Raw genomic sequence first — 21,831 nt, 5'->3', positions numbered from 1 at the left:
AGTCAAACAGAACTAACTATAAATCGCCCGAGTTTCACACCACCCATAGTTGAAACTTGCCTACTTAATGAAGGAGTTCTGTCAGTGTTGGAGTAGGGAACTTCTGAGTCAGCTGTTCTGTTGTCGGTGTGAAATGTGATAACTTACATTAATATATTAGATTTAGAAACTGTGCAGACAGGCCCAATAAGCCAAGGAACAATTGAGTCTGAAGGAACAAATTAGAAAGTACAAAATAATGCAGATGCAGTTTAATGTACATATGTATGGTATTAGGATACAGTTAAATTTAAAAATGACTGATATCAGAACTTGGCAAGTATTATTAGTGAAGTTGAGTAAGTTTAGATACTTTGACCAATAGCTTATCCAGCTATTATATAGCAGTAATCAGGAAAACAAATGAAATACTGAACTTCATAACCCAAGCTCCAGAAATCATTAGAAATAAACTAATGGTTTGTCACTTATTTTCTTCCGGCTGTCCTGAGTGGGACTTGCTTTTACTTTTATTTTCTCAGTTCTGAGGTGGCAAATGAGGCTTTTCCGCTGAGGGGCAAAGTGGCTGGGGTAACCTGTGAAAAGGTGCATTTTCTCTGCATTCACAGGACTCATCTGTCTGAATTGTCTTCTCGAGGGTGATCACAATGATGGCATCTCCAAGGTGTCTGGTACATCCTTTTCCCAGACGCGGATGACAAAATTGTGGATTTGTTACTGAAGCTGTTCTCTCCTGAGTTTCAGGGTTTCAGTGAGCGTAATGTCTGCTGTTAAGGCCTTGTTGTTTTGAGTTAGAATATGGATTTCATGGTCATCATTTGGACAGGAGTGGCAGAAGACTGGCCTGAATGGGACTGTTGCGCCATGGAGTCAGGGGTTTTGTGTTCAGGACTGAGTAGCAACAGGGGAGACCTTTGCGGTGTTCCTTCCTGTGGGTATTGACTGCCTCTCTGTCCTCGATTGGTTCCCATGGGAGGGAACCCTATAGTGTTTGGGTCACAGATGTTTTATACACCACTGAAACAAAAATATATATCGCTTAGCTAACAGTTTATAAGGAAAAAATTTCAGAATTTTACTAAAAACGAAATGCGCACAGGATCAGACCAAAACAAAGTAAATTTAAGTCTGCTGTCTCAAAATTCTCTAGACAGTGATTAATAGATTGAATTGTGTACAAGAATAGTATAAAAAGTCTAAAGTAATGAAGTAATCCTTGCATGCTATGATAATCAACTTCTGGAAATGTGTGCCTGTACAAGATACAGTAGATAAGTTTGCTGTTTTATGAACATCTAATCTGTGATCTTTGAGCATCTTTCAAAATTGAAAACTGATGTTCTTCACCACTTACCTAAGCACTAAAAGGACAGTTGCTTTAATGCTATACATTATAATTCAAACCTTAAATTGGAAAAGATGTTTTAAGACTTTTGCCTATCGGAGATTCTGTGAAATAACTCCATCTGCAAGGATGGAACGACAAATGCATCAAACGTAAACTTACGGGATTTGTCTTCCCATCCATGACATCATTTTAACATAAAAATTTATTGTTTGAAATTTGGCGAAGAATATAATTATAAATAGTCCCCATTACTTTTGTTTCCTAGGCCTGCCTTACCGGAAAGTAGCACCTCTTCCCTGCTTTCTGTGGTCAGTGGCTGGAACTTAAAGGGGGTAAGTGCATTGTGACTTTGACTACACTTTCTCTTTACAAAAGGGTCATGGGTCGGGATGTATAATAATGGCAAATCTTTACCACATCCAATAAAATATTTCAAGGTCTCATCTGTATAGTTAATTAATATCAATTACATTGGTTGTAAACAAATATTGTCATCTTTCAGAAAGAAAGATCCTTCAGCACTAAGGAAGTGCATTTAATAATGGGTTTTGGAATTTCAATTTGAGTATCCTGTGTAAAGGGCAGGAGTGAATGTTGTCGAGATGTCACCCTACACAAAAGCCACAGAATCCTGAGTGACGAGATGGACGCTCCAGGAAGATGGCGGCGAGATTGGACACAGTGGCTTCTACGGTGCTGAGCAAAGATGTTATTGTCTTTTAAGTATTGTTTTAGTGATCGCAAGACCCTGCAGGACATTAAGTTCTGAAAACACTGCGGGTCTACAACGTCAGCAAGTTGCTCATTGACAGAGAAACTGAAGGAGCTGTCTGGATCAGAGAGGCATCTGAGGAGTTGGTGTGCAGTCCAACAGTGAGTGGCCATCTTGGTCATTCTGTTTGTGATCACAAGGCCCTGTCGGACATTGTCAATGTGGAACGCTGCAAGTCCAATGCGCTGATATATTTGGTGGAGCCGCAAGGCCTTGGTTGTAGGAGTACTGGGCCCCAAGCCGCAGTGTTTCCTGTTTGCAGCTGCCCAGGAGAGATGCATTGGAGTCGGTCCCGGCTGTCCACCGGTGTGCCGGGGGTGTTGTGGCACGGCATCCAAGCTGGAGTTGTGCTGTCCCACAGGTGTTTGCTTGTCAGAAGCCAAGCCATAGTGTATTTGATTGCAAACTGTTGCAACTTTCATGGACTAAGGGTCTTGGACTATATTTTTTTTGTCTGACTGCATTTTACCAATATCTTATGTGCTTGCTCTCTTATACGTGCCTTGTGCTATGTATGAGTGTTGGTGCCATGTTTTGTACTTGGACCCAGAAGTAACACCATTTTGTTTGGCTGTATTCATGGGTACTTGTGTATGCTTGAATGACAATGAAACTTGAACTTCCAACACCCATGATGAGTCTGTAACCTTATGGTGCATGTAACAGTTAGCGTGATGCTGTTGCAGCTTGGGGCATCGAAGCTCAGAGTCAATTCCGGCACTGTTTGTAAGAAGTTAGTACGTCCTCATTGTGACCGCGTGGGTTTCCTCCGGGTGCTCCGGTCTACTCCCACATTCCAGCGATGTACCAGCTAATTGGTAATTTTAAATTGTCCTGTGATTAGGCTGGGATTAAAACTGGGGGATTACTAGGCGGCACACCTCGAGGGGCAGAAGGGTCTAATCCACGCAGCATCTCAATAACTATTTTGGTCCCGTGATTAGGCTAGAATTAAAATAGGTGGGTGCTGGGTAGAGTGCCTTGTTGATCTGGAAGAGCCTGTTCCACTCTGTATCTCTAAATAAAATAAAATAAATATTTGAGCCATGGAACAGATGAATCAGACCTTGGTTTAATATCTGAGTTGGCATTTTGAAGAGAAAAAAGATAATTTCAATGTACGACATTGGCTTGGATCAGTAGTTTTTATTTTCTTTCTGTCCGTGACTGCATGGGTTTCCTCCCACGTTGCAAAGACACACAGACTGGAAGTTTAATTGGCCATCATACATCGCCACTAGTGTGTAGGTGTTGGTAAAATCTGGGAGTGAATAACTCCCCAGAGAATGAAAATAGAATTAACCTGGGACTAGGATTAGATAGTCCATGTGGACTTGCTCTGCTTAAGGGCCTATTTCTGCACTGTCTCTCTGTGACTATTTATATGTTCTGTACATGCTGTTGACAAATTATGAATCTGCAGGTGCTGGAAATCCAAAGCAACACACACAAAATGCTGGAGGAACTCAGCAGGTCAGGCAGCATCTTTGGGAAAGGAATTAAACCGTCAATGTTTTGGGCCGAGAGCCTTCTTCGGGACTGAGAAGGAAGAGGGGGGAGGGAGATGTCTGAATTAAAAAGAGAGGGGAAGGGAAAGAGGCTGGCTGGAAGGTGATAGGTGAAGCCAGGGAAGTGGGAAAGGTCAAGGGCTGGAGAGGAAAGAATCTCATAGGAGAGGAGAGTGGAAATTAGGAGAAAGGGAATGGGGAAGGGATCCAGTGAGAAATAAAAGGTCAGAGTAGGGAATAGAGGAAGGGTGGGGACTTTTCACTAGAACGAGAAATCGATGTTCATACCATCAGGTTGGAGGATACCCAGATGGAATATACGATGTTGCTCCTTCACCCTGTGGATGGTGTCATCTTGGCACAGGAGGAGGTCATGGAACAACACGTCGGAGCGGGAATGGGAATCAGAATTGAACTGTTTGGCCACTGGGAAGTCACACTTGTGGTAGATGGTGCAAAGCCTCAGATTTATAATGGGTCTCACCAACGTAGAGGAGGCCGCATCGGGAGCACTAGACACAATGGACAACCCCAGCAGATTCGCTGGGGTGTTGCCTCAGCTGGAGGGACTGTTTGGGCCCCGAATGGAGGGGAGGGGGGAAGTACATGGGCAGATGTAGCACTTAAGCCGCTTGCAAGGATAAGCGCCTGACAAATTTGTCAAAGTATAATCCTGCTAAATACTTTCAAGACGAGTGAGATTGGTGCTTCTATAAAGTGTCACATCAGTGCTAAATGATGTAAGTGTTTAATGTCCAGAGACCCTGAACTGGATATCATTTTACATTTATTTATCGTGCAAGTAGTTAATATTTGTTAGAAACTCAACTAGAAAGAAAGCCTTAATTCACAAACTCTTTGTGTTCTTTCAGCTCCATTATGAAATTGTGAAAAGTGGACTGACAGAAGATGACTAATTTGTAATAGTGGAATAATGCTGTTGGCTCAATTAATGGAAAGCGTGCCATTACTGCAATTTTTTTTCAAGTGGATCCTGGACTGTTCTCACTAAATTAGAATTGGCTTTGAACCATGTGATTGGTGCCACAACAAGTGCAGTAGCTAGAAAATCTAGATCCTATTACCGGTGCCTGAAAGGACCTATGTCTGTCTTAATTATCACACTGTTGACAATGATATGCTTACATTGTTGCCACAGAGATTTTGAGGTGATTGTCGCTGTTGTGCTTTGGTAAATGGATCTTCTAACACATTGGGCCACTAACCCTTCATGAAATCAAATTCTGTACTTTGACTTGAGTTAAAGAACAGCTTGAAAATGAGGAAAGTGTTTTAAGATTGTGACATGATCTATTAGAAGTTGTTAAGTGTCAAACTTAAGCTGTGCCAGGAAATATTTCTGCTTGGATTTCATGTGGAAGGAGATGGCAACTGTGAACAACGAGATCAAGGGTGACGTCCTGCAGGTGGTTTTCGAAACTACTTCCTTTACGTCTTTCTTTTCTTTCAAATGTGGTTCTGCTGCTCTTGGAGCTTGGGATCTGCAGTTTGGTGGAGTGTTTTCGGGCCGATTGACCGATCTGTTGCTTTGCTGCCTCTGAGTGGCTTCGGTGAGCTTTTCAGCGAAGAGTGCAGCCTGAAGGCCAAGAAGCCTAGGGATGGGGCTGTGAGCCCATGAACAACTCCACTTCTTGCTGATTTAAGCTTTGAGGAAGATTGAAATCAATGAGGACGAGAGCAGAAGGTGGGTGGGTGTTCAGCCCTGTCTACCTGTGTGTGACTGGTCTTGCTCGCTCTCTCTCTCTCCCTCTCGCTTGCTCTCCAGGAGGTTGGTGTCTGGTTCCGAATGATCTCCCTCCCTGTCTGTCTCTCTCTCCCTCTTGCTTGCTCTCCAGGAGGTTGGTGTCTGGTTCCGAATGATCTCCCTCTCGCTTGCCCTCCAGGAGGTTGGTGTCTGGTTCTGAATGATCTCCCTCCCTGTCTGTCTCTCTCTCCCTCTCGCTTGCTCTCCAGGAGGTTGGTGTCTGGTTCTGAATGATCTCCCTCCCTGTCTGTCTCGTCTCTCTCTCCCTCTGGCTTGCTCTCCAGGAGGTTGGTGTCTGGTTCCGAATGATCTCCCTCTCGCTTGCCCTCCAGGAGGTTGGTGTCTGGTTCCGAATGATCTCCCTCCCTGTCTGTCTCTCTCTCCCTCTCGCTTGCTCTCCAGGAGGTTGGTGTCTGGTTCTGAATGATCTCCCTCCCTGTCTGTCTCTCTCTCCCTCTCGCTTGCTCTCCAGGAGGTTGGTGTCTGGTTCCGAATGATCTCCCTCCCTGTCTGTCTCTCTCTCCCTCTCGCTTGCCCTCCAGGAGGTTGGTGTCTGGTTCCAAATGATCTCTCTCTCTCTCTTGCTCTGGATCTTGAGAAAGGTTTAATCAATGTGGTTTGTGATTTGGACTCTGTGGTGTTGTGTTTCTGGCTACTTCTTTTGTTCTGTTGCTACTTTGTGCGATTTTGATAGGGGCAAATTGCCTCTGCAGCCCACACGTAACGAAGAACACAGTGCTAGATTGAACTGAACTGAATATGCCTGGACTCTTCTGATGAATGTGTGTTTTATATTCTGAGTTTTTTTTCACTGTTTTGTTTGCCATTTGCATGATTTGTTCTTTTTTATTGCACGTTGGGAGTTCGATGTTTTCTTTGAACAGTTTACATGCTTTTCTTTGTTTTGTGGGAAGACAAATCTCAGGGTTGTATACTGAATAGAGACATTGATAATAAATGTACTTTGAAACTTTGAATGTAGTTACACATACTGTATATCACAGTGAGATCCTATGACAGGGTATGCATCTCTCTTGGGTCGGTGTCAGGTATCCCATCGATGGGGCTCAACCTTTCCAGATATTGTACTCCTTTTTTTTAACCTGAAGAAACTCTTGCACTGAAGAAAAATCATTCCAGCTTTCCCTGGGATTTATTTGCCTCAGTTTCACTTACTGTCCCTAATCAAATACTTCCTTTTAGCATGCCAGGATCCGTGAATATAATCCTTCAAGGCCAAACATAAACAGGAGATTCTGCGGATGCTGGGAAACTCAGGGTAACACAAAAATTGCTGGAGGAACTCAGCAGGTCAGGTGGCATCTATGGAAAGGAATAAACGGTTGACGGTTTGGGCCGAGACCCTTCATCAGGACTGGAAGGAAAGGCGGAAGAAGCCAGAAACAAGGGCAAACATGCCACTTAATTAATATAATAATTTTGGAAATGCATTTTCTTCACATATGGTTTTACGTTCTTTGCTAGGAATACCCTTCAGGTTTGTAGAGCTTTGTAGCAAATGTTTTAACTGTGAAGACACGTTGTACTTTTGTGAAATTTGCAGCATTAAAAACTTCCTTAATGGGCAAATGTTAAAACTGTTCTCATTTCTACTTGGAGAGAAAAGACTACATGCCAAGCTTCTTCATATAACTATGAAAAAAAACTTTGTTATGCTTTTACCAGAAGAGTATCTTTGTAGATAAGACAAAAGTGAATTGTCTTTCTTATCAGCAAAGTGGCATTGACACATAAAGTTATCAATTCTCTCTTTGTGCATCAGTTTAGTAAAATCCCCGTGCATTAATTTTCTCCCTCTCTGTATGACTCAGTATATAAATATTCCTTCTTCACCCACAGTTTTGGAACATTTGCTGCTGCTTCTGTTGCCTTCTTGTCACTCCAGTTGAATTATATCTTTTAGCAGATGGTTTTAAAGAGGAATCTTTAGCCCAAACACACATTGTCTATCTTCTCTGTAAATGCTTGCCAGCTGTTGAATGTTTCTAGCATTCCTTTATGTTTAAACCAAAGAAAACTTTCTTGTATGTGAGCAAACTCCTGCTTCGTCCAGGTTCAATTCCGTCGCTGTGGGTAAGGGGTTTTTATGTTCTCCCCGTGACAGCGTGGGTTTCTTGTGAGTGTTCTGGTTTTCTCCCACATTCCAAAGCACACGTGTTGCCAGGCTAATTGGTCACATGGTGTAATTGGGTCACGCAGGCTCATTTGGCCGGAAGGGCCTGTTACCATGCTGTGTCTCTAAATAAAATCAAATAAATAAAATATCCAGTCTGCAAATTATATGGCCAATCTGCACTTGGCTGCCCTTTCTCTACCATAACTCTTCCCACGTTCCCTTATGGTGTAAGGCCCCTATCATAAATCACCGCCTCACTTCACTGACAAGAAGTATTGCAGTCTTTAAAGAAATGTGAATTGCCAGTGAAAACAAACTTATCCAAATGTCTTCGACTGGCACAAAGTCTTTGTCCTCCTGCACCCAGTCCTGCCAGTATTATGAGTCTTGTGAAAGATTGGTTATGTGATTTGATAGGATAATTGACCATTTCTTTTGTCTTTTCCTAATCCTGTGAATTGTTTTAACATGTGTAACATGATCAGAAATTTTATTGGTAATGCCACAGTGAAGAAAGATTGCCTGTGGTGAACAATGGTGTGAACTAATGAAGGACTTCTCAAACTGTTAAAGACTAACAGGAAACTTGAGTATCTGAGGTTGGGGCTGAAAATATTCTGACTCCTGAAGTCTTGTACTTGCCCAGAAATGCTGCTATTTCCTGTCCCTGGAAATCAATATGGCTTGAGGCAACACCATTATAGACCTGCCTTCTGATTGGCCTCCAACAATGCCAGTCCTTGGGTTAATTTTGTTGAGCATACTTTGAATTTCTTTTTTGTAAGGTGGCTCCATAGACCCCAGCCAATAAGGAGATTTGGGGATCATGGCACTGGCTTCAGTCTCTTTTATGTCCAAACACTACCTCACTTTTTAATATATGTTATTTCTGCTTTTGCACGATTTTTAGACTATTCAATATACATATACTGTAATTGATTTACTTATTATTATTTTTATTTTTTTTCTTCTATATTATGCATTGCATTGACCTGCTGCTGCTAAGTTTACAAATTTCACAACACATGATAATAAATCTGATTCTGATTCTGGATAGCTAATGGGTCAATAATAGGAAGAAAAAAAATAAGGTAATTGTCAATGTAATGTTCGATTTCAGTTGCTCAATTTTAGTATCGAGAGGACCAAAAAGCCACCTCTAAGCTGTAGCTTTTGAGATTCATTAAAAAGTGAGGAGGAAGGCCAGTGGAAACTCTGAGGTGGACCTGAAGCTTCACCGTGTACTCAGAGTGCACCAATTATGTTGCAAAGTGAAATGGCAGACTCTGGGGACGGAAATCCAAGTTTGCATGAGTGGGTAAACACAAACAAATAACGTTATGCATTTTGGCAGGAGAAGTAGAAATACTGAATATTTTTTGAAATGGTAGGAGATTGGTCAAAGCCGCTGAAAGCATGCACAATATAGCAGGGAGTTAGAAAGCCTTTATCATTAAAAGATTTAGGAGAAAATTGAACGTGTCTTCCTGCAGTTACACTGAGAACATAGCTGAAATATTGTACAATTTTGACACCTTTCCTAAGGCAGGAACTACTTGCTATTGAGGGAAGCAGTAAAGATTCATCAGACTGGGTCCTGGAATGGCAACGAGGAGAGGTTGAGTTGGCCAGGCCTCTGCTCTCTACATATAGTCAGAAAACCGTATTAAAGCTGTGCTCATCTGGGTAGGTAGACAGAGAAAGTCTTGCTTGCCTGAGGAAAATAGAACTCGTGTGACAGTCTCAAAATAGGGGTAAAGGATGTTGGTAGAGGCTGTTTAGGCCCCAGGTACAAGGTATTCTTATGCAGAATGTATGAACTTCAGAGTTTTTTTTACCCTGCAATGCAATGGAGACTCAAACTCACCGACTACATTCAGAACAGAGATCAGTAGATTTCTATATGACTATATGTTAAAATAATTGAGGGATATGGGCACAGGGTAGGAAATGATGAAGCAGATGATAAGCCTTAATAGTGTTAAATGGGAGAGCTGTATCAAGGGTTGATTGGCCTATTTATTATTTTCTTGCGTTCTCATAAAATGAGTCTTCTCATCTTTTCTCTCCTTCATGACTTTGGAAAATGTGCACTCTTGGGGTGGTGGAAACAGATGTGGTAGAGGAGCTCAGGAGGCTGGTTGACACATGATGTTCAGGGAGTGAAGGGATATGAAGAGGCAGAAGAGAATTAGTTTATCTGGGCATTGCCTCTTCATATCAGCTCAGATACTGTAGACCAGTGGGCCTGTTTCTGTAATGTCCTGTTCTGTGTCTGCGAATCAGAATCTGTTTTATTATGATGTGAAGTTTGTTGTTTTGTGGCAGCAGTACAGTGCAAAGACACAAAATTATTATAATTACAGAATAAATACCTTGTGCAAAAGAAAAGATAAAATGTGATAGTGTTTATGGATTTGGTGACCTTTTACGAGCTCATGGTGGAGAAGAAGAAGCTATTTCTGAATTGTCGAGTGTGGGTCTTTAGGCTCCTTGCCTCGTGGTTGTAATGAGAAGAGGGCAGGTCCTGGATGGTGAAGTTCAATGTTGATGGTTGCAGCCATCAGGTGGGGTACCTGGCCGAGTACTAAAGACCTGTGCTGAACAACTGGCTGGAGTGTTCACTGAGATCTTTAACCTCTCACTTCGGCAGGCTTCAATTATACCGGTGCCGAAGAATGAGGTAGCCAGCCTCAATGACTGTTGTCCAGTAGCACTTGCATCCACAGTGATGAAGTGTTTTGAGAGGTTAGTGATAAAACATATTAACTCCTGCCTGAGAAGTGACTTGGATCCACTCCAATTTGTCTACTGGAGCTACAGTTCCAAAGTAGATGCCATCTCATTGGCTCTTCACTCAATCCTGGAATATCTGGACAGCAAAAGTGCATAGAGCAAGATGCTCTTTATCGACTACAACGTGGCATTCAATTCCACCATCCCTTCAAAACTAATCAATAAGCTTCAAGACCTTAGCCTCAATACCACCTTGTGCAATTGGATCCTTGATTTCCTCCCTTGCAGACTCCAGTTAGTTCAGAATGGCAACAACATCTCAACGATCTCCATCACCACAGGTACACTGCCTTTCTGAGACCCTGCTCCCTAAAGATGTCCTGGGTACTTTGTAAGTTAGTGCCCAAGATGAAGCTGACTAGATTTACAACCCTCTACAGCTTCTCTTGGTCCTGTGCAGTAGCCCCTCTATACCAGGCAGCGATGCAGCCTGTCAGAAAGCTCTCCACGGTGCATCTAAAGAAGTATTTGAGTATATTTGTTGACATGCCAAATCTCTTAAAACTCCTAATGAAGTATAGAGCTGTCTTGCTTTCTTTATAACCACACCGATGTGTTCCAATGTTGTATTCAAGATTGGTAATGACACCACTGCCGTTGGCTGAATGACAGGTGGTGATGGATCAGCATATTTGAGGGAGATTGAAAATCCGGCTGAGTGGTGCAATAACAACAAATTTTCACTCAATATCAGCAAGACCAAGGAGCTGATTATTGACTTCGGGAGAAGGAAACCAGAGGTCCATGAGCCTGTTCTAATCAGAAGATCAGAGGTGGAGAGGGTTAGCAGCTTTAGATTCCTCAGTGTTATTATTCCAGAAGACCTGTCCTGGGCCTGGTACACAAGTGCAATTACAAAGAAAACGCAGCAGTGCTCCTACTTCTGTAGGAACTTGCATAGATTCAGCATGACATCTGAAACTTTGACAAACTCCTGTCAGTTGTCTATTGACTGGCTGCATCACAGCCTGGTATGGAAACACCAATGCCCTTGAAGGGAAAAATCATACAAAACGTAGTGAATATGGCCCAGTAAAGTCCTCCCTACATCATTCATTATGTGAAACATTGTCGCAGGAAAGCAGCGTCCATCACCAGGGGCCTTCACCACCCAGGACATGCTCCCTTCTCGCTACTGCCATCTGGAAGAAGGTACAGGAGCCTCAGGACTCACATCACCAGGTTCAGGAAATGGTTAATACTTCTCAACTATCTTGGACCAAAGGGGACAATTTCACTTAACTTCACTTGCCTCATCATTGAAATGTTCCCAAAACCTGTGGACTCACTTTCAAGGAGTCTTTATATCATGTTATTGATATTTATTGTTTGCTTATTTATTTATTATTATTTCTTTCTGTTTGTATTTGCGGTTGGTTGTCTTTTGCACACTGGTTAAAAGCTCAAGTTGGTGTGGTCTTTCATTGATTCTATTATGGGTATTACTCTGTTATGGATTCATTGAGTATGCCCACAAGAAAATGAATCTCAGGGTGGTATATGGTGACCTACATGTACTGTGATAATAAGCTTACCTGGAACTTTGAACTTTGAGGTGCCATCTGTTGAAGATATCCTTGATGTTAGGGAAGGTTGTGCCCATGACGGATCTGGCTAAGTCTATAACCTTTTGCAGATTTGTGTGATCCGGTGCATAGGAGGACCCAAACTTGGTGGAGATGCAGCCAACCAGAATGCTCTGCACCATATTATCAACAGAAATTTGCAAGGGTCTTTGGTGACAAAGCTAATCTCCTCTAACTCCAAATGAAGTAGAGCCACTGGTATGTCTTGGTCAGGATTGCATCAAAGTAATGAGCCCAGGATAGATCCTCTGAGATGTTAACAGCCAGAAGCTTAAAGCTCCTTAGTCTTTCCACCGTTGACCCCTCAATGAGGCCTGGTGGTTCTTCCTCAACTTCCTCTTCCTGGACCCACAATCAATTCTTTGGTCTTGCTGATGTTGAGCGTGAGGTTGTTGCGGCAGCCCTCAACCAGTCTATCTATCTCAGACCTGTATACCTCCTTATTGTCATTTGAGATTTTATCAGCAATAGTGGTGTCATCTGCAAATTTATAGATGCTGTTTGTATTGTGCTTAGCCAAATAGTCATGAGTATGGAGAGAGAGTAGAACAGTAGGCTGAGCATATATCCTTGAGGTGTGTCTGTGTTGTTCCTCCTTAAGGAGGAGATGTTATTACTAATCCACACTGAAAGTGGCCAACCTTTGAGAAAGTCAAACATTTAGTTGCAGAGGGAGATACAGAGGCCCATGTGTAGAAACTTGGTGATTAATATTGAGGAGATAATGGCATTGAATGTTGAGATAGCTGTAATATGAAGAAGTGGATTTTAAAACATTATCTAATTTACTCATACCATCAGTTATTGATAGAGTTACTAGAAGTGATTATGCAGCAATATTTCCTTACTCAACGGTGTTAAATATAGTAACAGTCTGAAAATATTTTGCTGACTCTAATCTCATAAATTTGTTGAATGTCAGGAGGTTAGTCGAACAGTCATGCAGTAAAGTGTAGAAATAAGTGCTGAAAGCTTTATCCAAATGAAGACACACATTATGTTCAGAAACATTACTCATTTTGGCCTGCTAAAAGCCTGAATATCTCCTTTAATTATGTCATCCAAATCCCATAGTCTTTGATTTAAATTTCTTCCAACACAGACCAAATTATTTGAGCTAACTGTTCAAGAACTCCAAAACCATGTGCCAAAGATTTAATTACAAGAGTCCTGTATAAGCCATGATTTTAACAAAGCAGAAATTAGGATGGTGGGTTTGAACAGCATTGGGCCCGGGAGATCTTAAGATTCTGACTTGTCCGCATTATATTACTCACCCAAAACTGTCAGGAGTGGTATCTCACTAGCATCTGCAGGGGAGCATCATTCGGGGATTCACCAACAAAAATGAAAGGAGCAGTCCTAGGCAATCTTGCACTACCAACTTTTCTAAGGAGATTCTGACAGTTGGTGATGGGGTGGATGAAGAAAGGCTCAACTCAGATGAATAGTTTAGGTATTTCCAGACCTGTGCTGGACTGTTCTAAAGAGCACTGTACGTTTTTCTCCCTCCCTTTTATTTTAAATGCTTGGGTCCCTTTTGACACTAATTCTTTTTCATGCTGGTGCTACATGAAGGAATTCCATGGCCGATTCTCCAGTAGAGCCTCTGATTGACGTAGCACATTGGGTCCTGGGGACATACGAAGGGGGGATCCTATAATTCCCTCAAGATGTTCTTCATTCAGTACAGAAAAGGTGGGGATTTTAGCAGGTTTGACTCACACACAATTTTAAGTCTACCCAAGTGGGCAGGATTCAAAATCACCACCATAGATTCTTCTTTTCCATTCTCTTACCACACAAGTTGCATCATTTGTTTAGTGTTTGGTTTAATTCATTAATTAACATATTTACAATTCACTATGCATTATAAAAGACTGTATTAAACAGGTCATCCTTTCAGGAGATTTGACTGGGCAACATATACATTGATTTCAAAGGATCCATGTGGTTTAATGCAAAATGTAGCATTTGAGATTTATTATTCTAAGAGGCATTCTTTTCAGATTCTTCCTTCTTGGTGCTGTTTAAATCTGTCTGATAGCAGATTTGGTGTTTGTTTCCATTTCTTGCTGCTGTTTCTACTACTAGCGGGTATGTGTGCTGAATGCTTGCTGCTAAAGTTGTGAACAGTGCTGTTGCTAAGACCTCATCTAACACTAATATGAACAAAATTCGATCCACCTCTCCTTTTCCTTTCTTCCCAATTTCTTGTCCCTCATTGTGCATAAATAAAACAAATCTGTGTTTGTGTCATTGTAAAGGCATAATAATCTGAAGGGATCATACAAGAATTCCGTGAGTCTTACTGAACCATCGAAAACCGAACTTCATACCTGACAGAAATTATGCTAGTGTTTTGGTTTCAGACCTCTGCTGTGTTACAGAACAATAAAATTACACTGCTTTTGTCTTAGATTGTACTGGTTATTGTGAGCCATTTAAAAGAAGCTCTATACTGTAAAATAACATAAACATTTAGCTTCAATATTTTCAAATTTCCCTTCAACAAATGCCCAGCAATCTGTGTGTGTGTATCACAGTGTAAGCTGTTGATATCCATTGATGAGTGAAAGAGAGAATCTGACAGTATAACACTTGTAAGAATCTCTCTCATGTGTACCAACCAGGCCACTGCAGTGTTTTACGTTGTATATTTTCAGACCCTTGAAGTGCTGTAGAAGTCATATTTTGATGAGGTGTAATTTTCATCAAATAATTCCCAGCAGACTGCAACCACAACATCTGTTGAAAAGATTTGGCATCCTTTGCCGTTGCGCCTTTAGATTGCAGCATTTCTAGTAGTCTCTAATTAAGTTTGAATTTAATTGTGTTCTCTTTTCATCATCAGAACAACGAACGCTTTGAGGGTAACTTTCAGGCAGCAATTTAGCCTCCCGTTGGACAGCCAAGGGGTTCTCATTTGGATTGATGTATTTTGAACAGAGTTGGTTGTGGGCTCCTTAATGGGAAAACTTTCCAGCAGCACTGGTCATCGAGCAGTGCCAGCAAGCAGTTATGCAGCCACGTATCAAATCAAGTCTGAAGTGACAAGTGTGGTTATCTTACACTGAATGTATCTTTACCTCCTGTTTTCTGCAGAGGTCACTCCCCTGGGATTGCCTTGTCAATTCGTCCCTCCCCACTAATCTCCCTCCGGGCGTTAATCCCTGCAAGCAAGTGCTACTCCTGCCCATACATCTCCTCCCTCACCTCCGTTCAGGGTCCCAAATGGTCTTTCCAGGTGAGGCAACACTTCACCTGCAAATCCGCTGGGGTCATCTACTGAGTCCGGTGCTCCCCATGTGGCCTCCTGTACTGGTGAGACCCGTCGTACATTGGGGGGTCGCTTTGTCGAGCCCCTCCACACCGAGTGAGACGTCCCAGTGGCCAAGCATTTTAATTCTGATTCCCATTCCCGTTCCGACGTGTGGATCCATGGCCTCCTCTTGTGCCAAGATGAGGCCACCCTCAGGGTGGAAGAGCAGCACCTCATATTCTGTCTGGGTGGCCTCCAACCTGGATGTTATGAATATGGATTTCTCCTTGAGGTGAACGAATTCCTCCCCCCTCCCCCTCTATTCCCCACTCTGACCTGTCACTTCTTCGCACTTACTTATCACTTACCCCGGATCCCTTCTTCCTTCCCTTTATCCCAATGTCCGCTATCCTCTCCAAAAAGATTCCCTCTTCTCCAGACCCTAAGTTCTCCCCCCACCCCCACAACCTGGCTTCACCTATCACCTTCCAGCTAGTCTCCTTCCCCTCCCTCTTTTCCACAGATGCTGAGTTCCTCCAGCACTTTGTTGTGTGTCGCTTTGGATTTCCAACATCTGCAGACTTTCTTGTGAGCATGGTCGAAGCTTTCTTTTGGCGGAAGGAAAGAAAGAAAGCAAACTGAAGGTGTGAGGAAGGGCAGAATCTTTCACTGATTACCTATAACTCAGCCCAGAATTCTAATAATAACTAATTCAAGCTCTGTGAAAGACCTAGGAGGAGCACTGAATCAGTGAGTTGAGTTTGTCAGAGAAAGGAAGTAATGACTTGAATCTTCCTATTGCTCATTTGGAGGAAGCAATGACTCATTGATGATGGGGCTGGGAATGTCGTTTGACAAAACGGAGCTTGCCTTGGGGTCCAGGGAGTTGTTGGACAGCTGGGTGTTACCGGTGTTTATGTAGAAGCTGACCTCATTGCTACAAACAATGCCACCGAGTGACAACATCCAGAGTTAATAGAATTACTTAGGGTGGACGATGACTGCTTAGACCACCTGCTGCATGCCAGAGCCTAAGTTCCTCATGAGCCTTTTCCCATTCTTTTTTATACTTTTCAGTCTGGTCCTGGCTTCGTCTTAAATATACCTGCGGTATTTATCACCGTACTTTAAGATAATCTCCAGACGTTGTCCACCGAGTAGGGAATTTAATCGTGAGCTTGCTCTGAATGTAAAGTGACATGGTTCCTCACATCATTCTACTCCATGAATGAAAACACATCTTCTATAACCCATTCATGCATTTAAAGACTGGTCAGATCAGCCTTTGATCAAAGAAGCACCAAGCTGCTTACGCTAGCACAAATAACCACAACTTGAGTACTCTGTTCATTTCTGGTCACCACCTCTCAGGAAGGATGTGATTGCATTGGAGGCAGTGGAAAGGGAAAGTTATGAGGATAAGGAAATTTTTAACGATCAGGAAAGATGATATAAATTGTCTTAAATTCCTCATGAGCCTTTTCCCATTCTTCCTACTTTTATACTTTATAAAAATGTTTTTATAGAAGAGGGAAGACTTAATTGAAGTGCATAAAAGTTATGAAGGGTCCAAATAAAGCAAGTAGAACTGAGTAAATTCCCTGAGCAAGACGGTCTATGTTGCTATAAAGATGAGGAAATATTTTTACCCAGTTAGCAGGTGTAGATGGGGGGAGTTGTTGGGTTGGGGGGATGATGGGGGAAAGAGACTGCAAATGCAGCAATATACAAGTTACTGGAGGAACTCGCTGGGTCAGGCAGCGACTATGGAGGGGATTAGATAGACAGTTGATGTTTCAGTCTGAGTCCCTTCGTCTGGGCTGTCCGGGACTCTGCACGAAAGGGTGATAGAGGCAGAAATCCACATTATATTTTTAAAAAGCTCTTAGGTGCATGCTTGAAAACCATAATTTGGACTGGAAGCTTGGAACATGATCAGTAGCCTGTTTCCTTGGATACAGACTAATGAGGAAAAATGGCCGCCTTCCGTATCATTAACTTTCCATGGTTTCTGCAATTTAAAAATTCCTTTTGTGAGGACCTCTTGATTCTACAGTCATCCTGGTGAATCATTTAATGGGAAAGAACTGGAGAAGAATAAATATTGGAAACGAATAATAAAAATAATAAACACAGGAAAAGAGTGGAAGTGGTGCACCACTTGCAGTGGCAGGAGTGCAAGCGTGCAAGGCCGGTTTCACTGAGTTCAGATGGTGAAGAAAACACAGTGTGCTGGAAAATCCAAGCTAGTCTGTTCCTGAGGTTATCAATAAATTAGGACAGTGGCCAAGTTGATTTTTTTTGGACAAGGAATCTTAGAGAAGGACTTCAGTGCGGTGATACAAATACTACAGTGCAGAACAAGCATAAATTAAGAAAATATTTCATTTTCTATGTACGTGAAGCACACTATTGATCACTAAATTGATTAGAATCAGGAATTTAGCTGACAAGTTGAAAATATTACTGCACATACATTTATATAGAGGAGCTCCTTGTCTCCTGATATAAAGAAAAATTATACTGGAAGAATCTTTCTAAGCTTCATTGCATCATAAAGTTAGACCTGCATCCTTAATCTAGAAAGCACATGTTAAATCTGGGAGAAGTGCTGAAGCATGCGTAACTTCATTTGTCATCCCGTTGAGTGATATGTGAATGACAATAAACTTGAAATCCAATGCACATTTACTCTGTAACTAGAAAAAACAATGAATCTGGTTCAATGCCAAGAATCAGATGATGCAGGAAGGAAACTCAAGCTAGTGAGAATATAATATGTTACCAGCTTATTTTCTTCATAATCTGAAATATTTTTTCTAGATATTTGACAACTTTATAAATAAAAATCCAGGATTCTTTCTTAGGAAGCTCTCAACAGAAAATAATGGGGGAAGAAGGCCTCAACGTTAACTCCAGAATATACTTCTATATAACCAAGGCAGATATTTGAACTGCAAGGGAGCCAAGAGGTACAGGGAGGGAGAGGGAAAGTGGCTTTGGGGTCACAATTAGGTCATCAAGCCTGCCACCCCTGTAGGGGTTTAGGCCACCAACAGCAGCTCACCTAGTCCTCTGTCCGTGCCCAGTCTGGTGGTGGTCCTGGATGATAGAAGGTTGATCAGTTCTGTGGCTTACGTGGACTAGCGGCTCCCTCCACACAACTTCATATGCCTTCGAGGCCAGGGGTTTTCCAACCTGGGGTCCACAGATCCCTTGGTTAATGGTAGGGGTCAATGGCATAAAGAAAGGTTGGGAACCCCGGTTGGCAAAGATCCTACCTCTGCCAGGGATGAGGCCTTTGGAGTTTCTGTTGGCATTTCTGTAGCACTGCGTTTTCATGGGCTGTGTTGCTAGCCCCATGCCCAAAGCTCTTCCCTTCACAGCCAGGCTTGGGACGGTCCGTAGCAGAACTGGAGTCACAATTGGATCCACGATAATCCTACTGACTGGCAGAATAGATTCAAGGAGCCAACTGGCATACATTTGTTCCAGCTTTTATTACACTTTTCAGCAGTCTTGGCAAATTAGTTTATTATTGTCACATGTACTGAGGTACAGTGAAAGACTTCTTCCATACCGTCCATACAAATAATTTCATCATAACAGTGCATTGGGCTGGTACAAATTTTAAAAAAAAATAACAGAATACAGAATAAAGTGTTACTGTTACAAAGTGCAGTGCAGGTAAACAATAAGGTGCAAAGCCAAATTAAGGCCGATTGTGGGGTTGAGAGTCATTTTATTGGACTAGGAAACCATTCAGTAGAAGCTGACCTTGAATGTGGCGGTAGGTGCTTTCAGACTTATGTTGCTTATTAATAGTGTTCCTTTCTCTGTGTATAACTTTGCCGTAAAATAATGGGTGATTTTACCATTTTTGTTGGTAAATTCTCAGATGTCAACTAGGAAGCATACAGGATTCAACATGAGCAAGACCAAGGAATTGATTGTGAGCTTGAGAAAGGGAAAATCGGGAGACCACCCGCCAGTCCTCATTGAGGGTCAGCGGTGGGAAGAGTGAGCAGCCTTAAGCTCCTGAGTGTCAGTATCTCAGGGGATGTGTCCTGTCCCAACACATTGATGCAATCATGAAGAAAGCACGCCAGCGGCCCTACTTCATCAGGAATTTGAGGAGATTTGGTGTGTCACCAAAGACTTTTGCAAGAGTTCAATAGATGTACAGTGGAAAGACAGGTTGCATCACAGCTTAATGTGGAGGCTTCCATGCACAGGATAACGAGAGTCTGCAGGTGGTTGTAGGCCCAGCCAGCTCCATCAGGAACAGTCCTCCCCACCATCGAGGCCAACTTCAAGAGGCGGTGCCTCAGGAAGGCAACATCCATCGTTAAGGATCCTCACCATCCAGGACATGCCCACTTCTAGTTACTACCATCAGGGAGGAGGTACAGGAGTCTGAGGACACACACTCAATAATCCAGGAACAGGTTCTTTCCCTCTACTATTAGATCCTTAAACTATCCATGAACCCATGAAAACAACCTTGTTATTCCTTTTTATTGCACTATTTATTTTGCAATTTATAGTAGTTTTATTTCTTTGCACTGTACCGCTGCTGCAAAACAACAAATTTCATGTCATACAGTGATAATAAGCAATTCCCCATTTTGGCTTTATCTTTACCCTTTCTCTTTTTCTCGCCTGCCTATAATCTTTCTCTGATACCCCTCACCTTCCACTTTCCTCCATGGTCCAATCTCCTCTCCTAACAGATTCCTCCTTCTTCAGCCCTTTATCTCTTCCACCTATCACCTTATAGATTCTTATTTTACTGCCCCTCCCCCACCAACCTTTCCCCTCACCTGGTTTCTCATCACCTGCTAACTTGTACTCCTTCCCCTTCCCACACCTCCATCATCATCTTGTTCTGGCTGCTTCCTCCTTCCTTTCAATCCAATTTGAGTTTGTCATTCAGCCGTGCATGAGTACCCATGAAAACAGCCAAATGTTACTCTGGGGCCACAGTACCAGCAGTCACACACGGCACATATGAGAGATATCACACGTGAGATATTGGTAAAATGGAGCCACGCAAAACAGAATTGGTCCCGGCCCCAAGTCCGTGAATGCACAATCGACTACAACACAACTTGTCTTCTGCCGAGCAAACACTGGGGGACAGCACAGACTCCAGCGTGGATCCCACGCCACACTGCTCCTGGTACATGCGCTCCAGCTTCGACACCTCTCTCCTGGCGGCTGTAGGCATGTGACACTGCGGCGTGAGGCCTAGTCCTTTATCTGACCCAGGCCACGCAGCTCCCTCACCGTCCGCCCCTGCACACCGCCGATAAATCAGTGAATCGAACTTGCAGCGTTCCACATTAACAATGTCCAAAGGGGTCTTGTGATCACAAGAAAACTGACTAAGATGGTCGCTTGATTTTAGACCGCATGTCTCCTTCACACACAGACTCCTCCGAAGCCTCTCTGACAGAAGTAGCAGTACGATCTTCGCCAAGCCCAGCTTCGTCAGTTTCTCCGCCAATGAGCAACTCACTGATGGGGTAGACCCACAGTACTTTCAGTTCTTGGTGTCTAGCAGGAACCAGCGATCATAAGAAATACATTTGAAAAGGACAGTCGCACCCTTTGACCCCGTAGAAGCTGCTGCGATTGAACACGCCACCATCTTACTGGAAGTCCTGATAAAGAGTCCCAGCCTGAAATGTCGACAGTTTGACTGCTGTTTAACCTCAAGCAAACTCTGGTGTTTGATTATGTCAATACATTTTAAGAATTTGGCTCCATATTGCATGATAAACCTGATTTGAATTGCTGTGTATATCAGTATCTCTCTCTGAGGTAACAAAAGATATCTGTAAGTGATTATTTGAACAGCAAGACTTTAGAGATGGGCAGAGCATTTTCTATGTACCTACTCCTAAGCAGTCTGTCAGTATGCCCACAGGAAAATGAATCTCATGGTTGTGTATGGTGACACACATGCGCTTTGATAATAACATTTACCTCCATGCTTTGCTTCATTTAGCTCAGTTCTCACAATGTCATCATACATATGTGGAGAACGTGAAGCAGTTCTAAAAGGTGAACCATATCCAGTGTTATCTGAGCCACACGTGTAATAATTCAGATCAAAAGAAATCCAAAATAACACTCCGAACTCTGTGTACTTCGACACAATCCTCTGCCATCTTAGGCAAAATCCTTCTAAGTCTCACCCCCATGTATATTTGATCTGAGGCATCTTCTTCCTCCTACGTGGCCTCGTGTTCTGGAGGACGATGATGATTAAGTCACTACTGTTTCCTTCTATGCCAGATGCTGGTTTAATGTGGCATTTCTTCACCTTGCCTTTTGACTCTTGGTAGCTCTGTAGTAGTTGTATTGCCAGTTCCCGGATGCTGTCGTGGTGCACCTGTACCCACTTATATGCTGGATTGCACTATTGCAAGTACTAATATGACATCATTCTATCATAAATATCGCCTCATGTCTCTTTCTTTTAGTTTTGTTCACTACCTACAGCCATCTCCAGTGCAGTCCGTTGTTGGCTTTAGTTGCAGAACCTTGAGAATGATAACTTTTTTCGGATGGTCATTGCTCCCGAGTCCAGTTAAACTAACACTTGCACCAATATTCTGGCACGGGCATGTCTGATGGGTAATGTTGGCC

The 21,831-nt window shown here is 42.6% G+C and overlaps 1 protein-coding gene across 1 annotated transcript in view; it reads left to right on the top strand.

Annotated features, from left to right (window-relative positions):
• The window catches only part of arhgef3 (Rho guanine nucleotide exchange factor (GEF) 3), a 248,945-nt gene that overhangs the window by 76,889 nt on the left and 150,225 nt on the right, over positions 1-21,831 (top strand). The window contains exon 2 of the mRNA XM_073072231.1: positions 1,614-1,680. Coding sequence (XP_072928332.1) covers positions 1,614-1,680 — 67 coding nt within the window. The remainder of the gene's footprint in view (positions 1-1,613; positions 1,681-21,831) is intronic.

This window comes from Hemitrygon akajei, chromosome 19 (genome assembly GCF_048418815.1).
Source record: "Hemitrygon akajei chromosome 19, sHemAka1.3, whole genome shotgun sequence".
In the NCBI taxonomy this organism is placed as follows: Eukaryota; Metazoa; Chordata; class Chondrichthyes; order Myliobatiformes; family Dasyatidae; genus Hemitrygon; species Hemitrygon akajei.
Note: the sequence above shows the minus strand (reverse complement) of the source record. Positions and strands in the feature narration are given on the sequence as shown.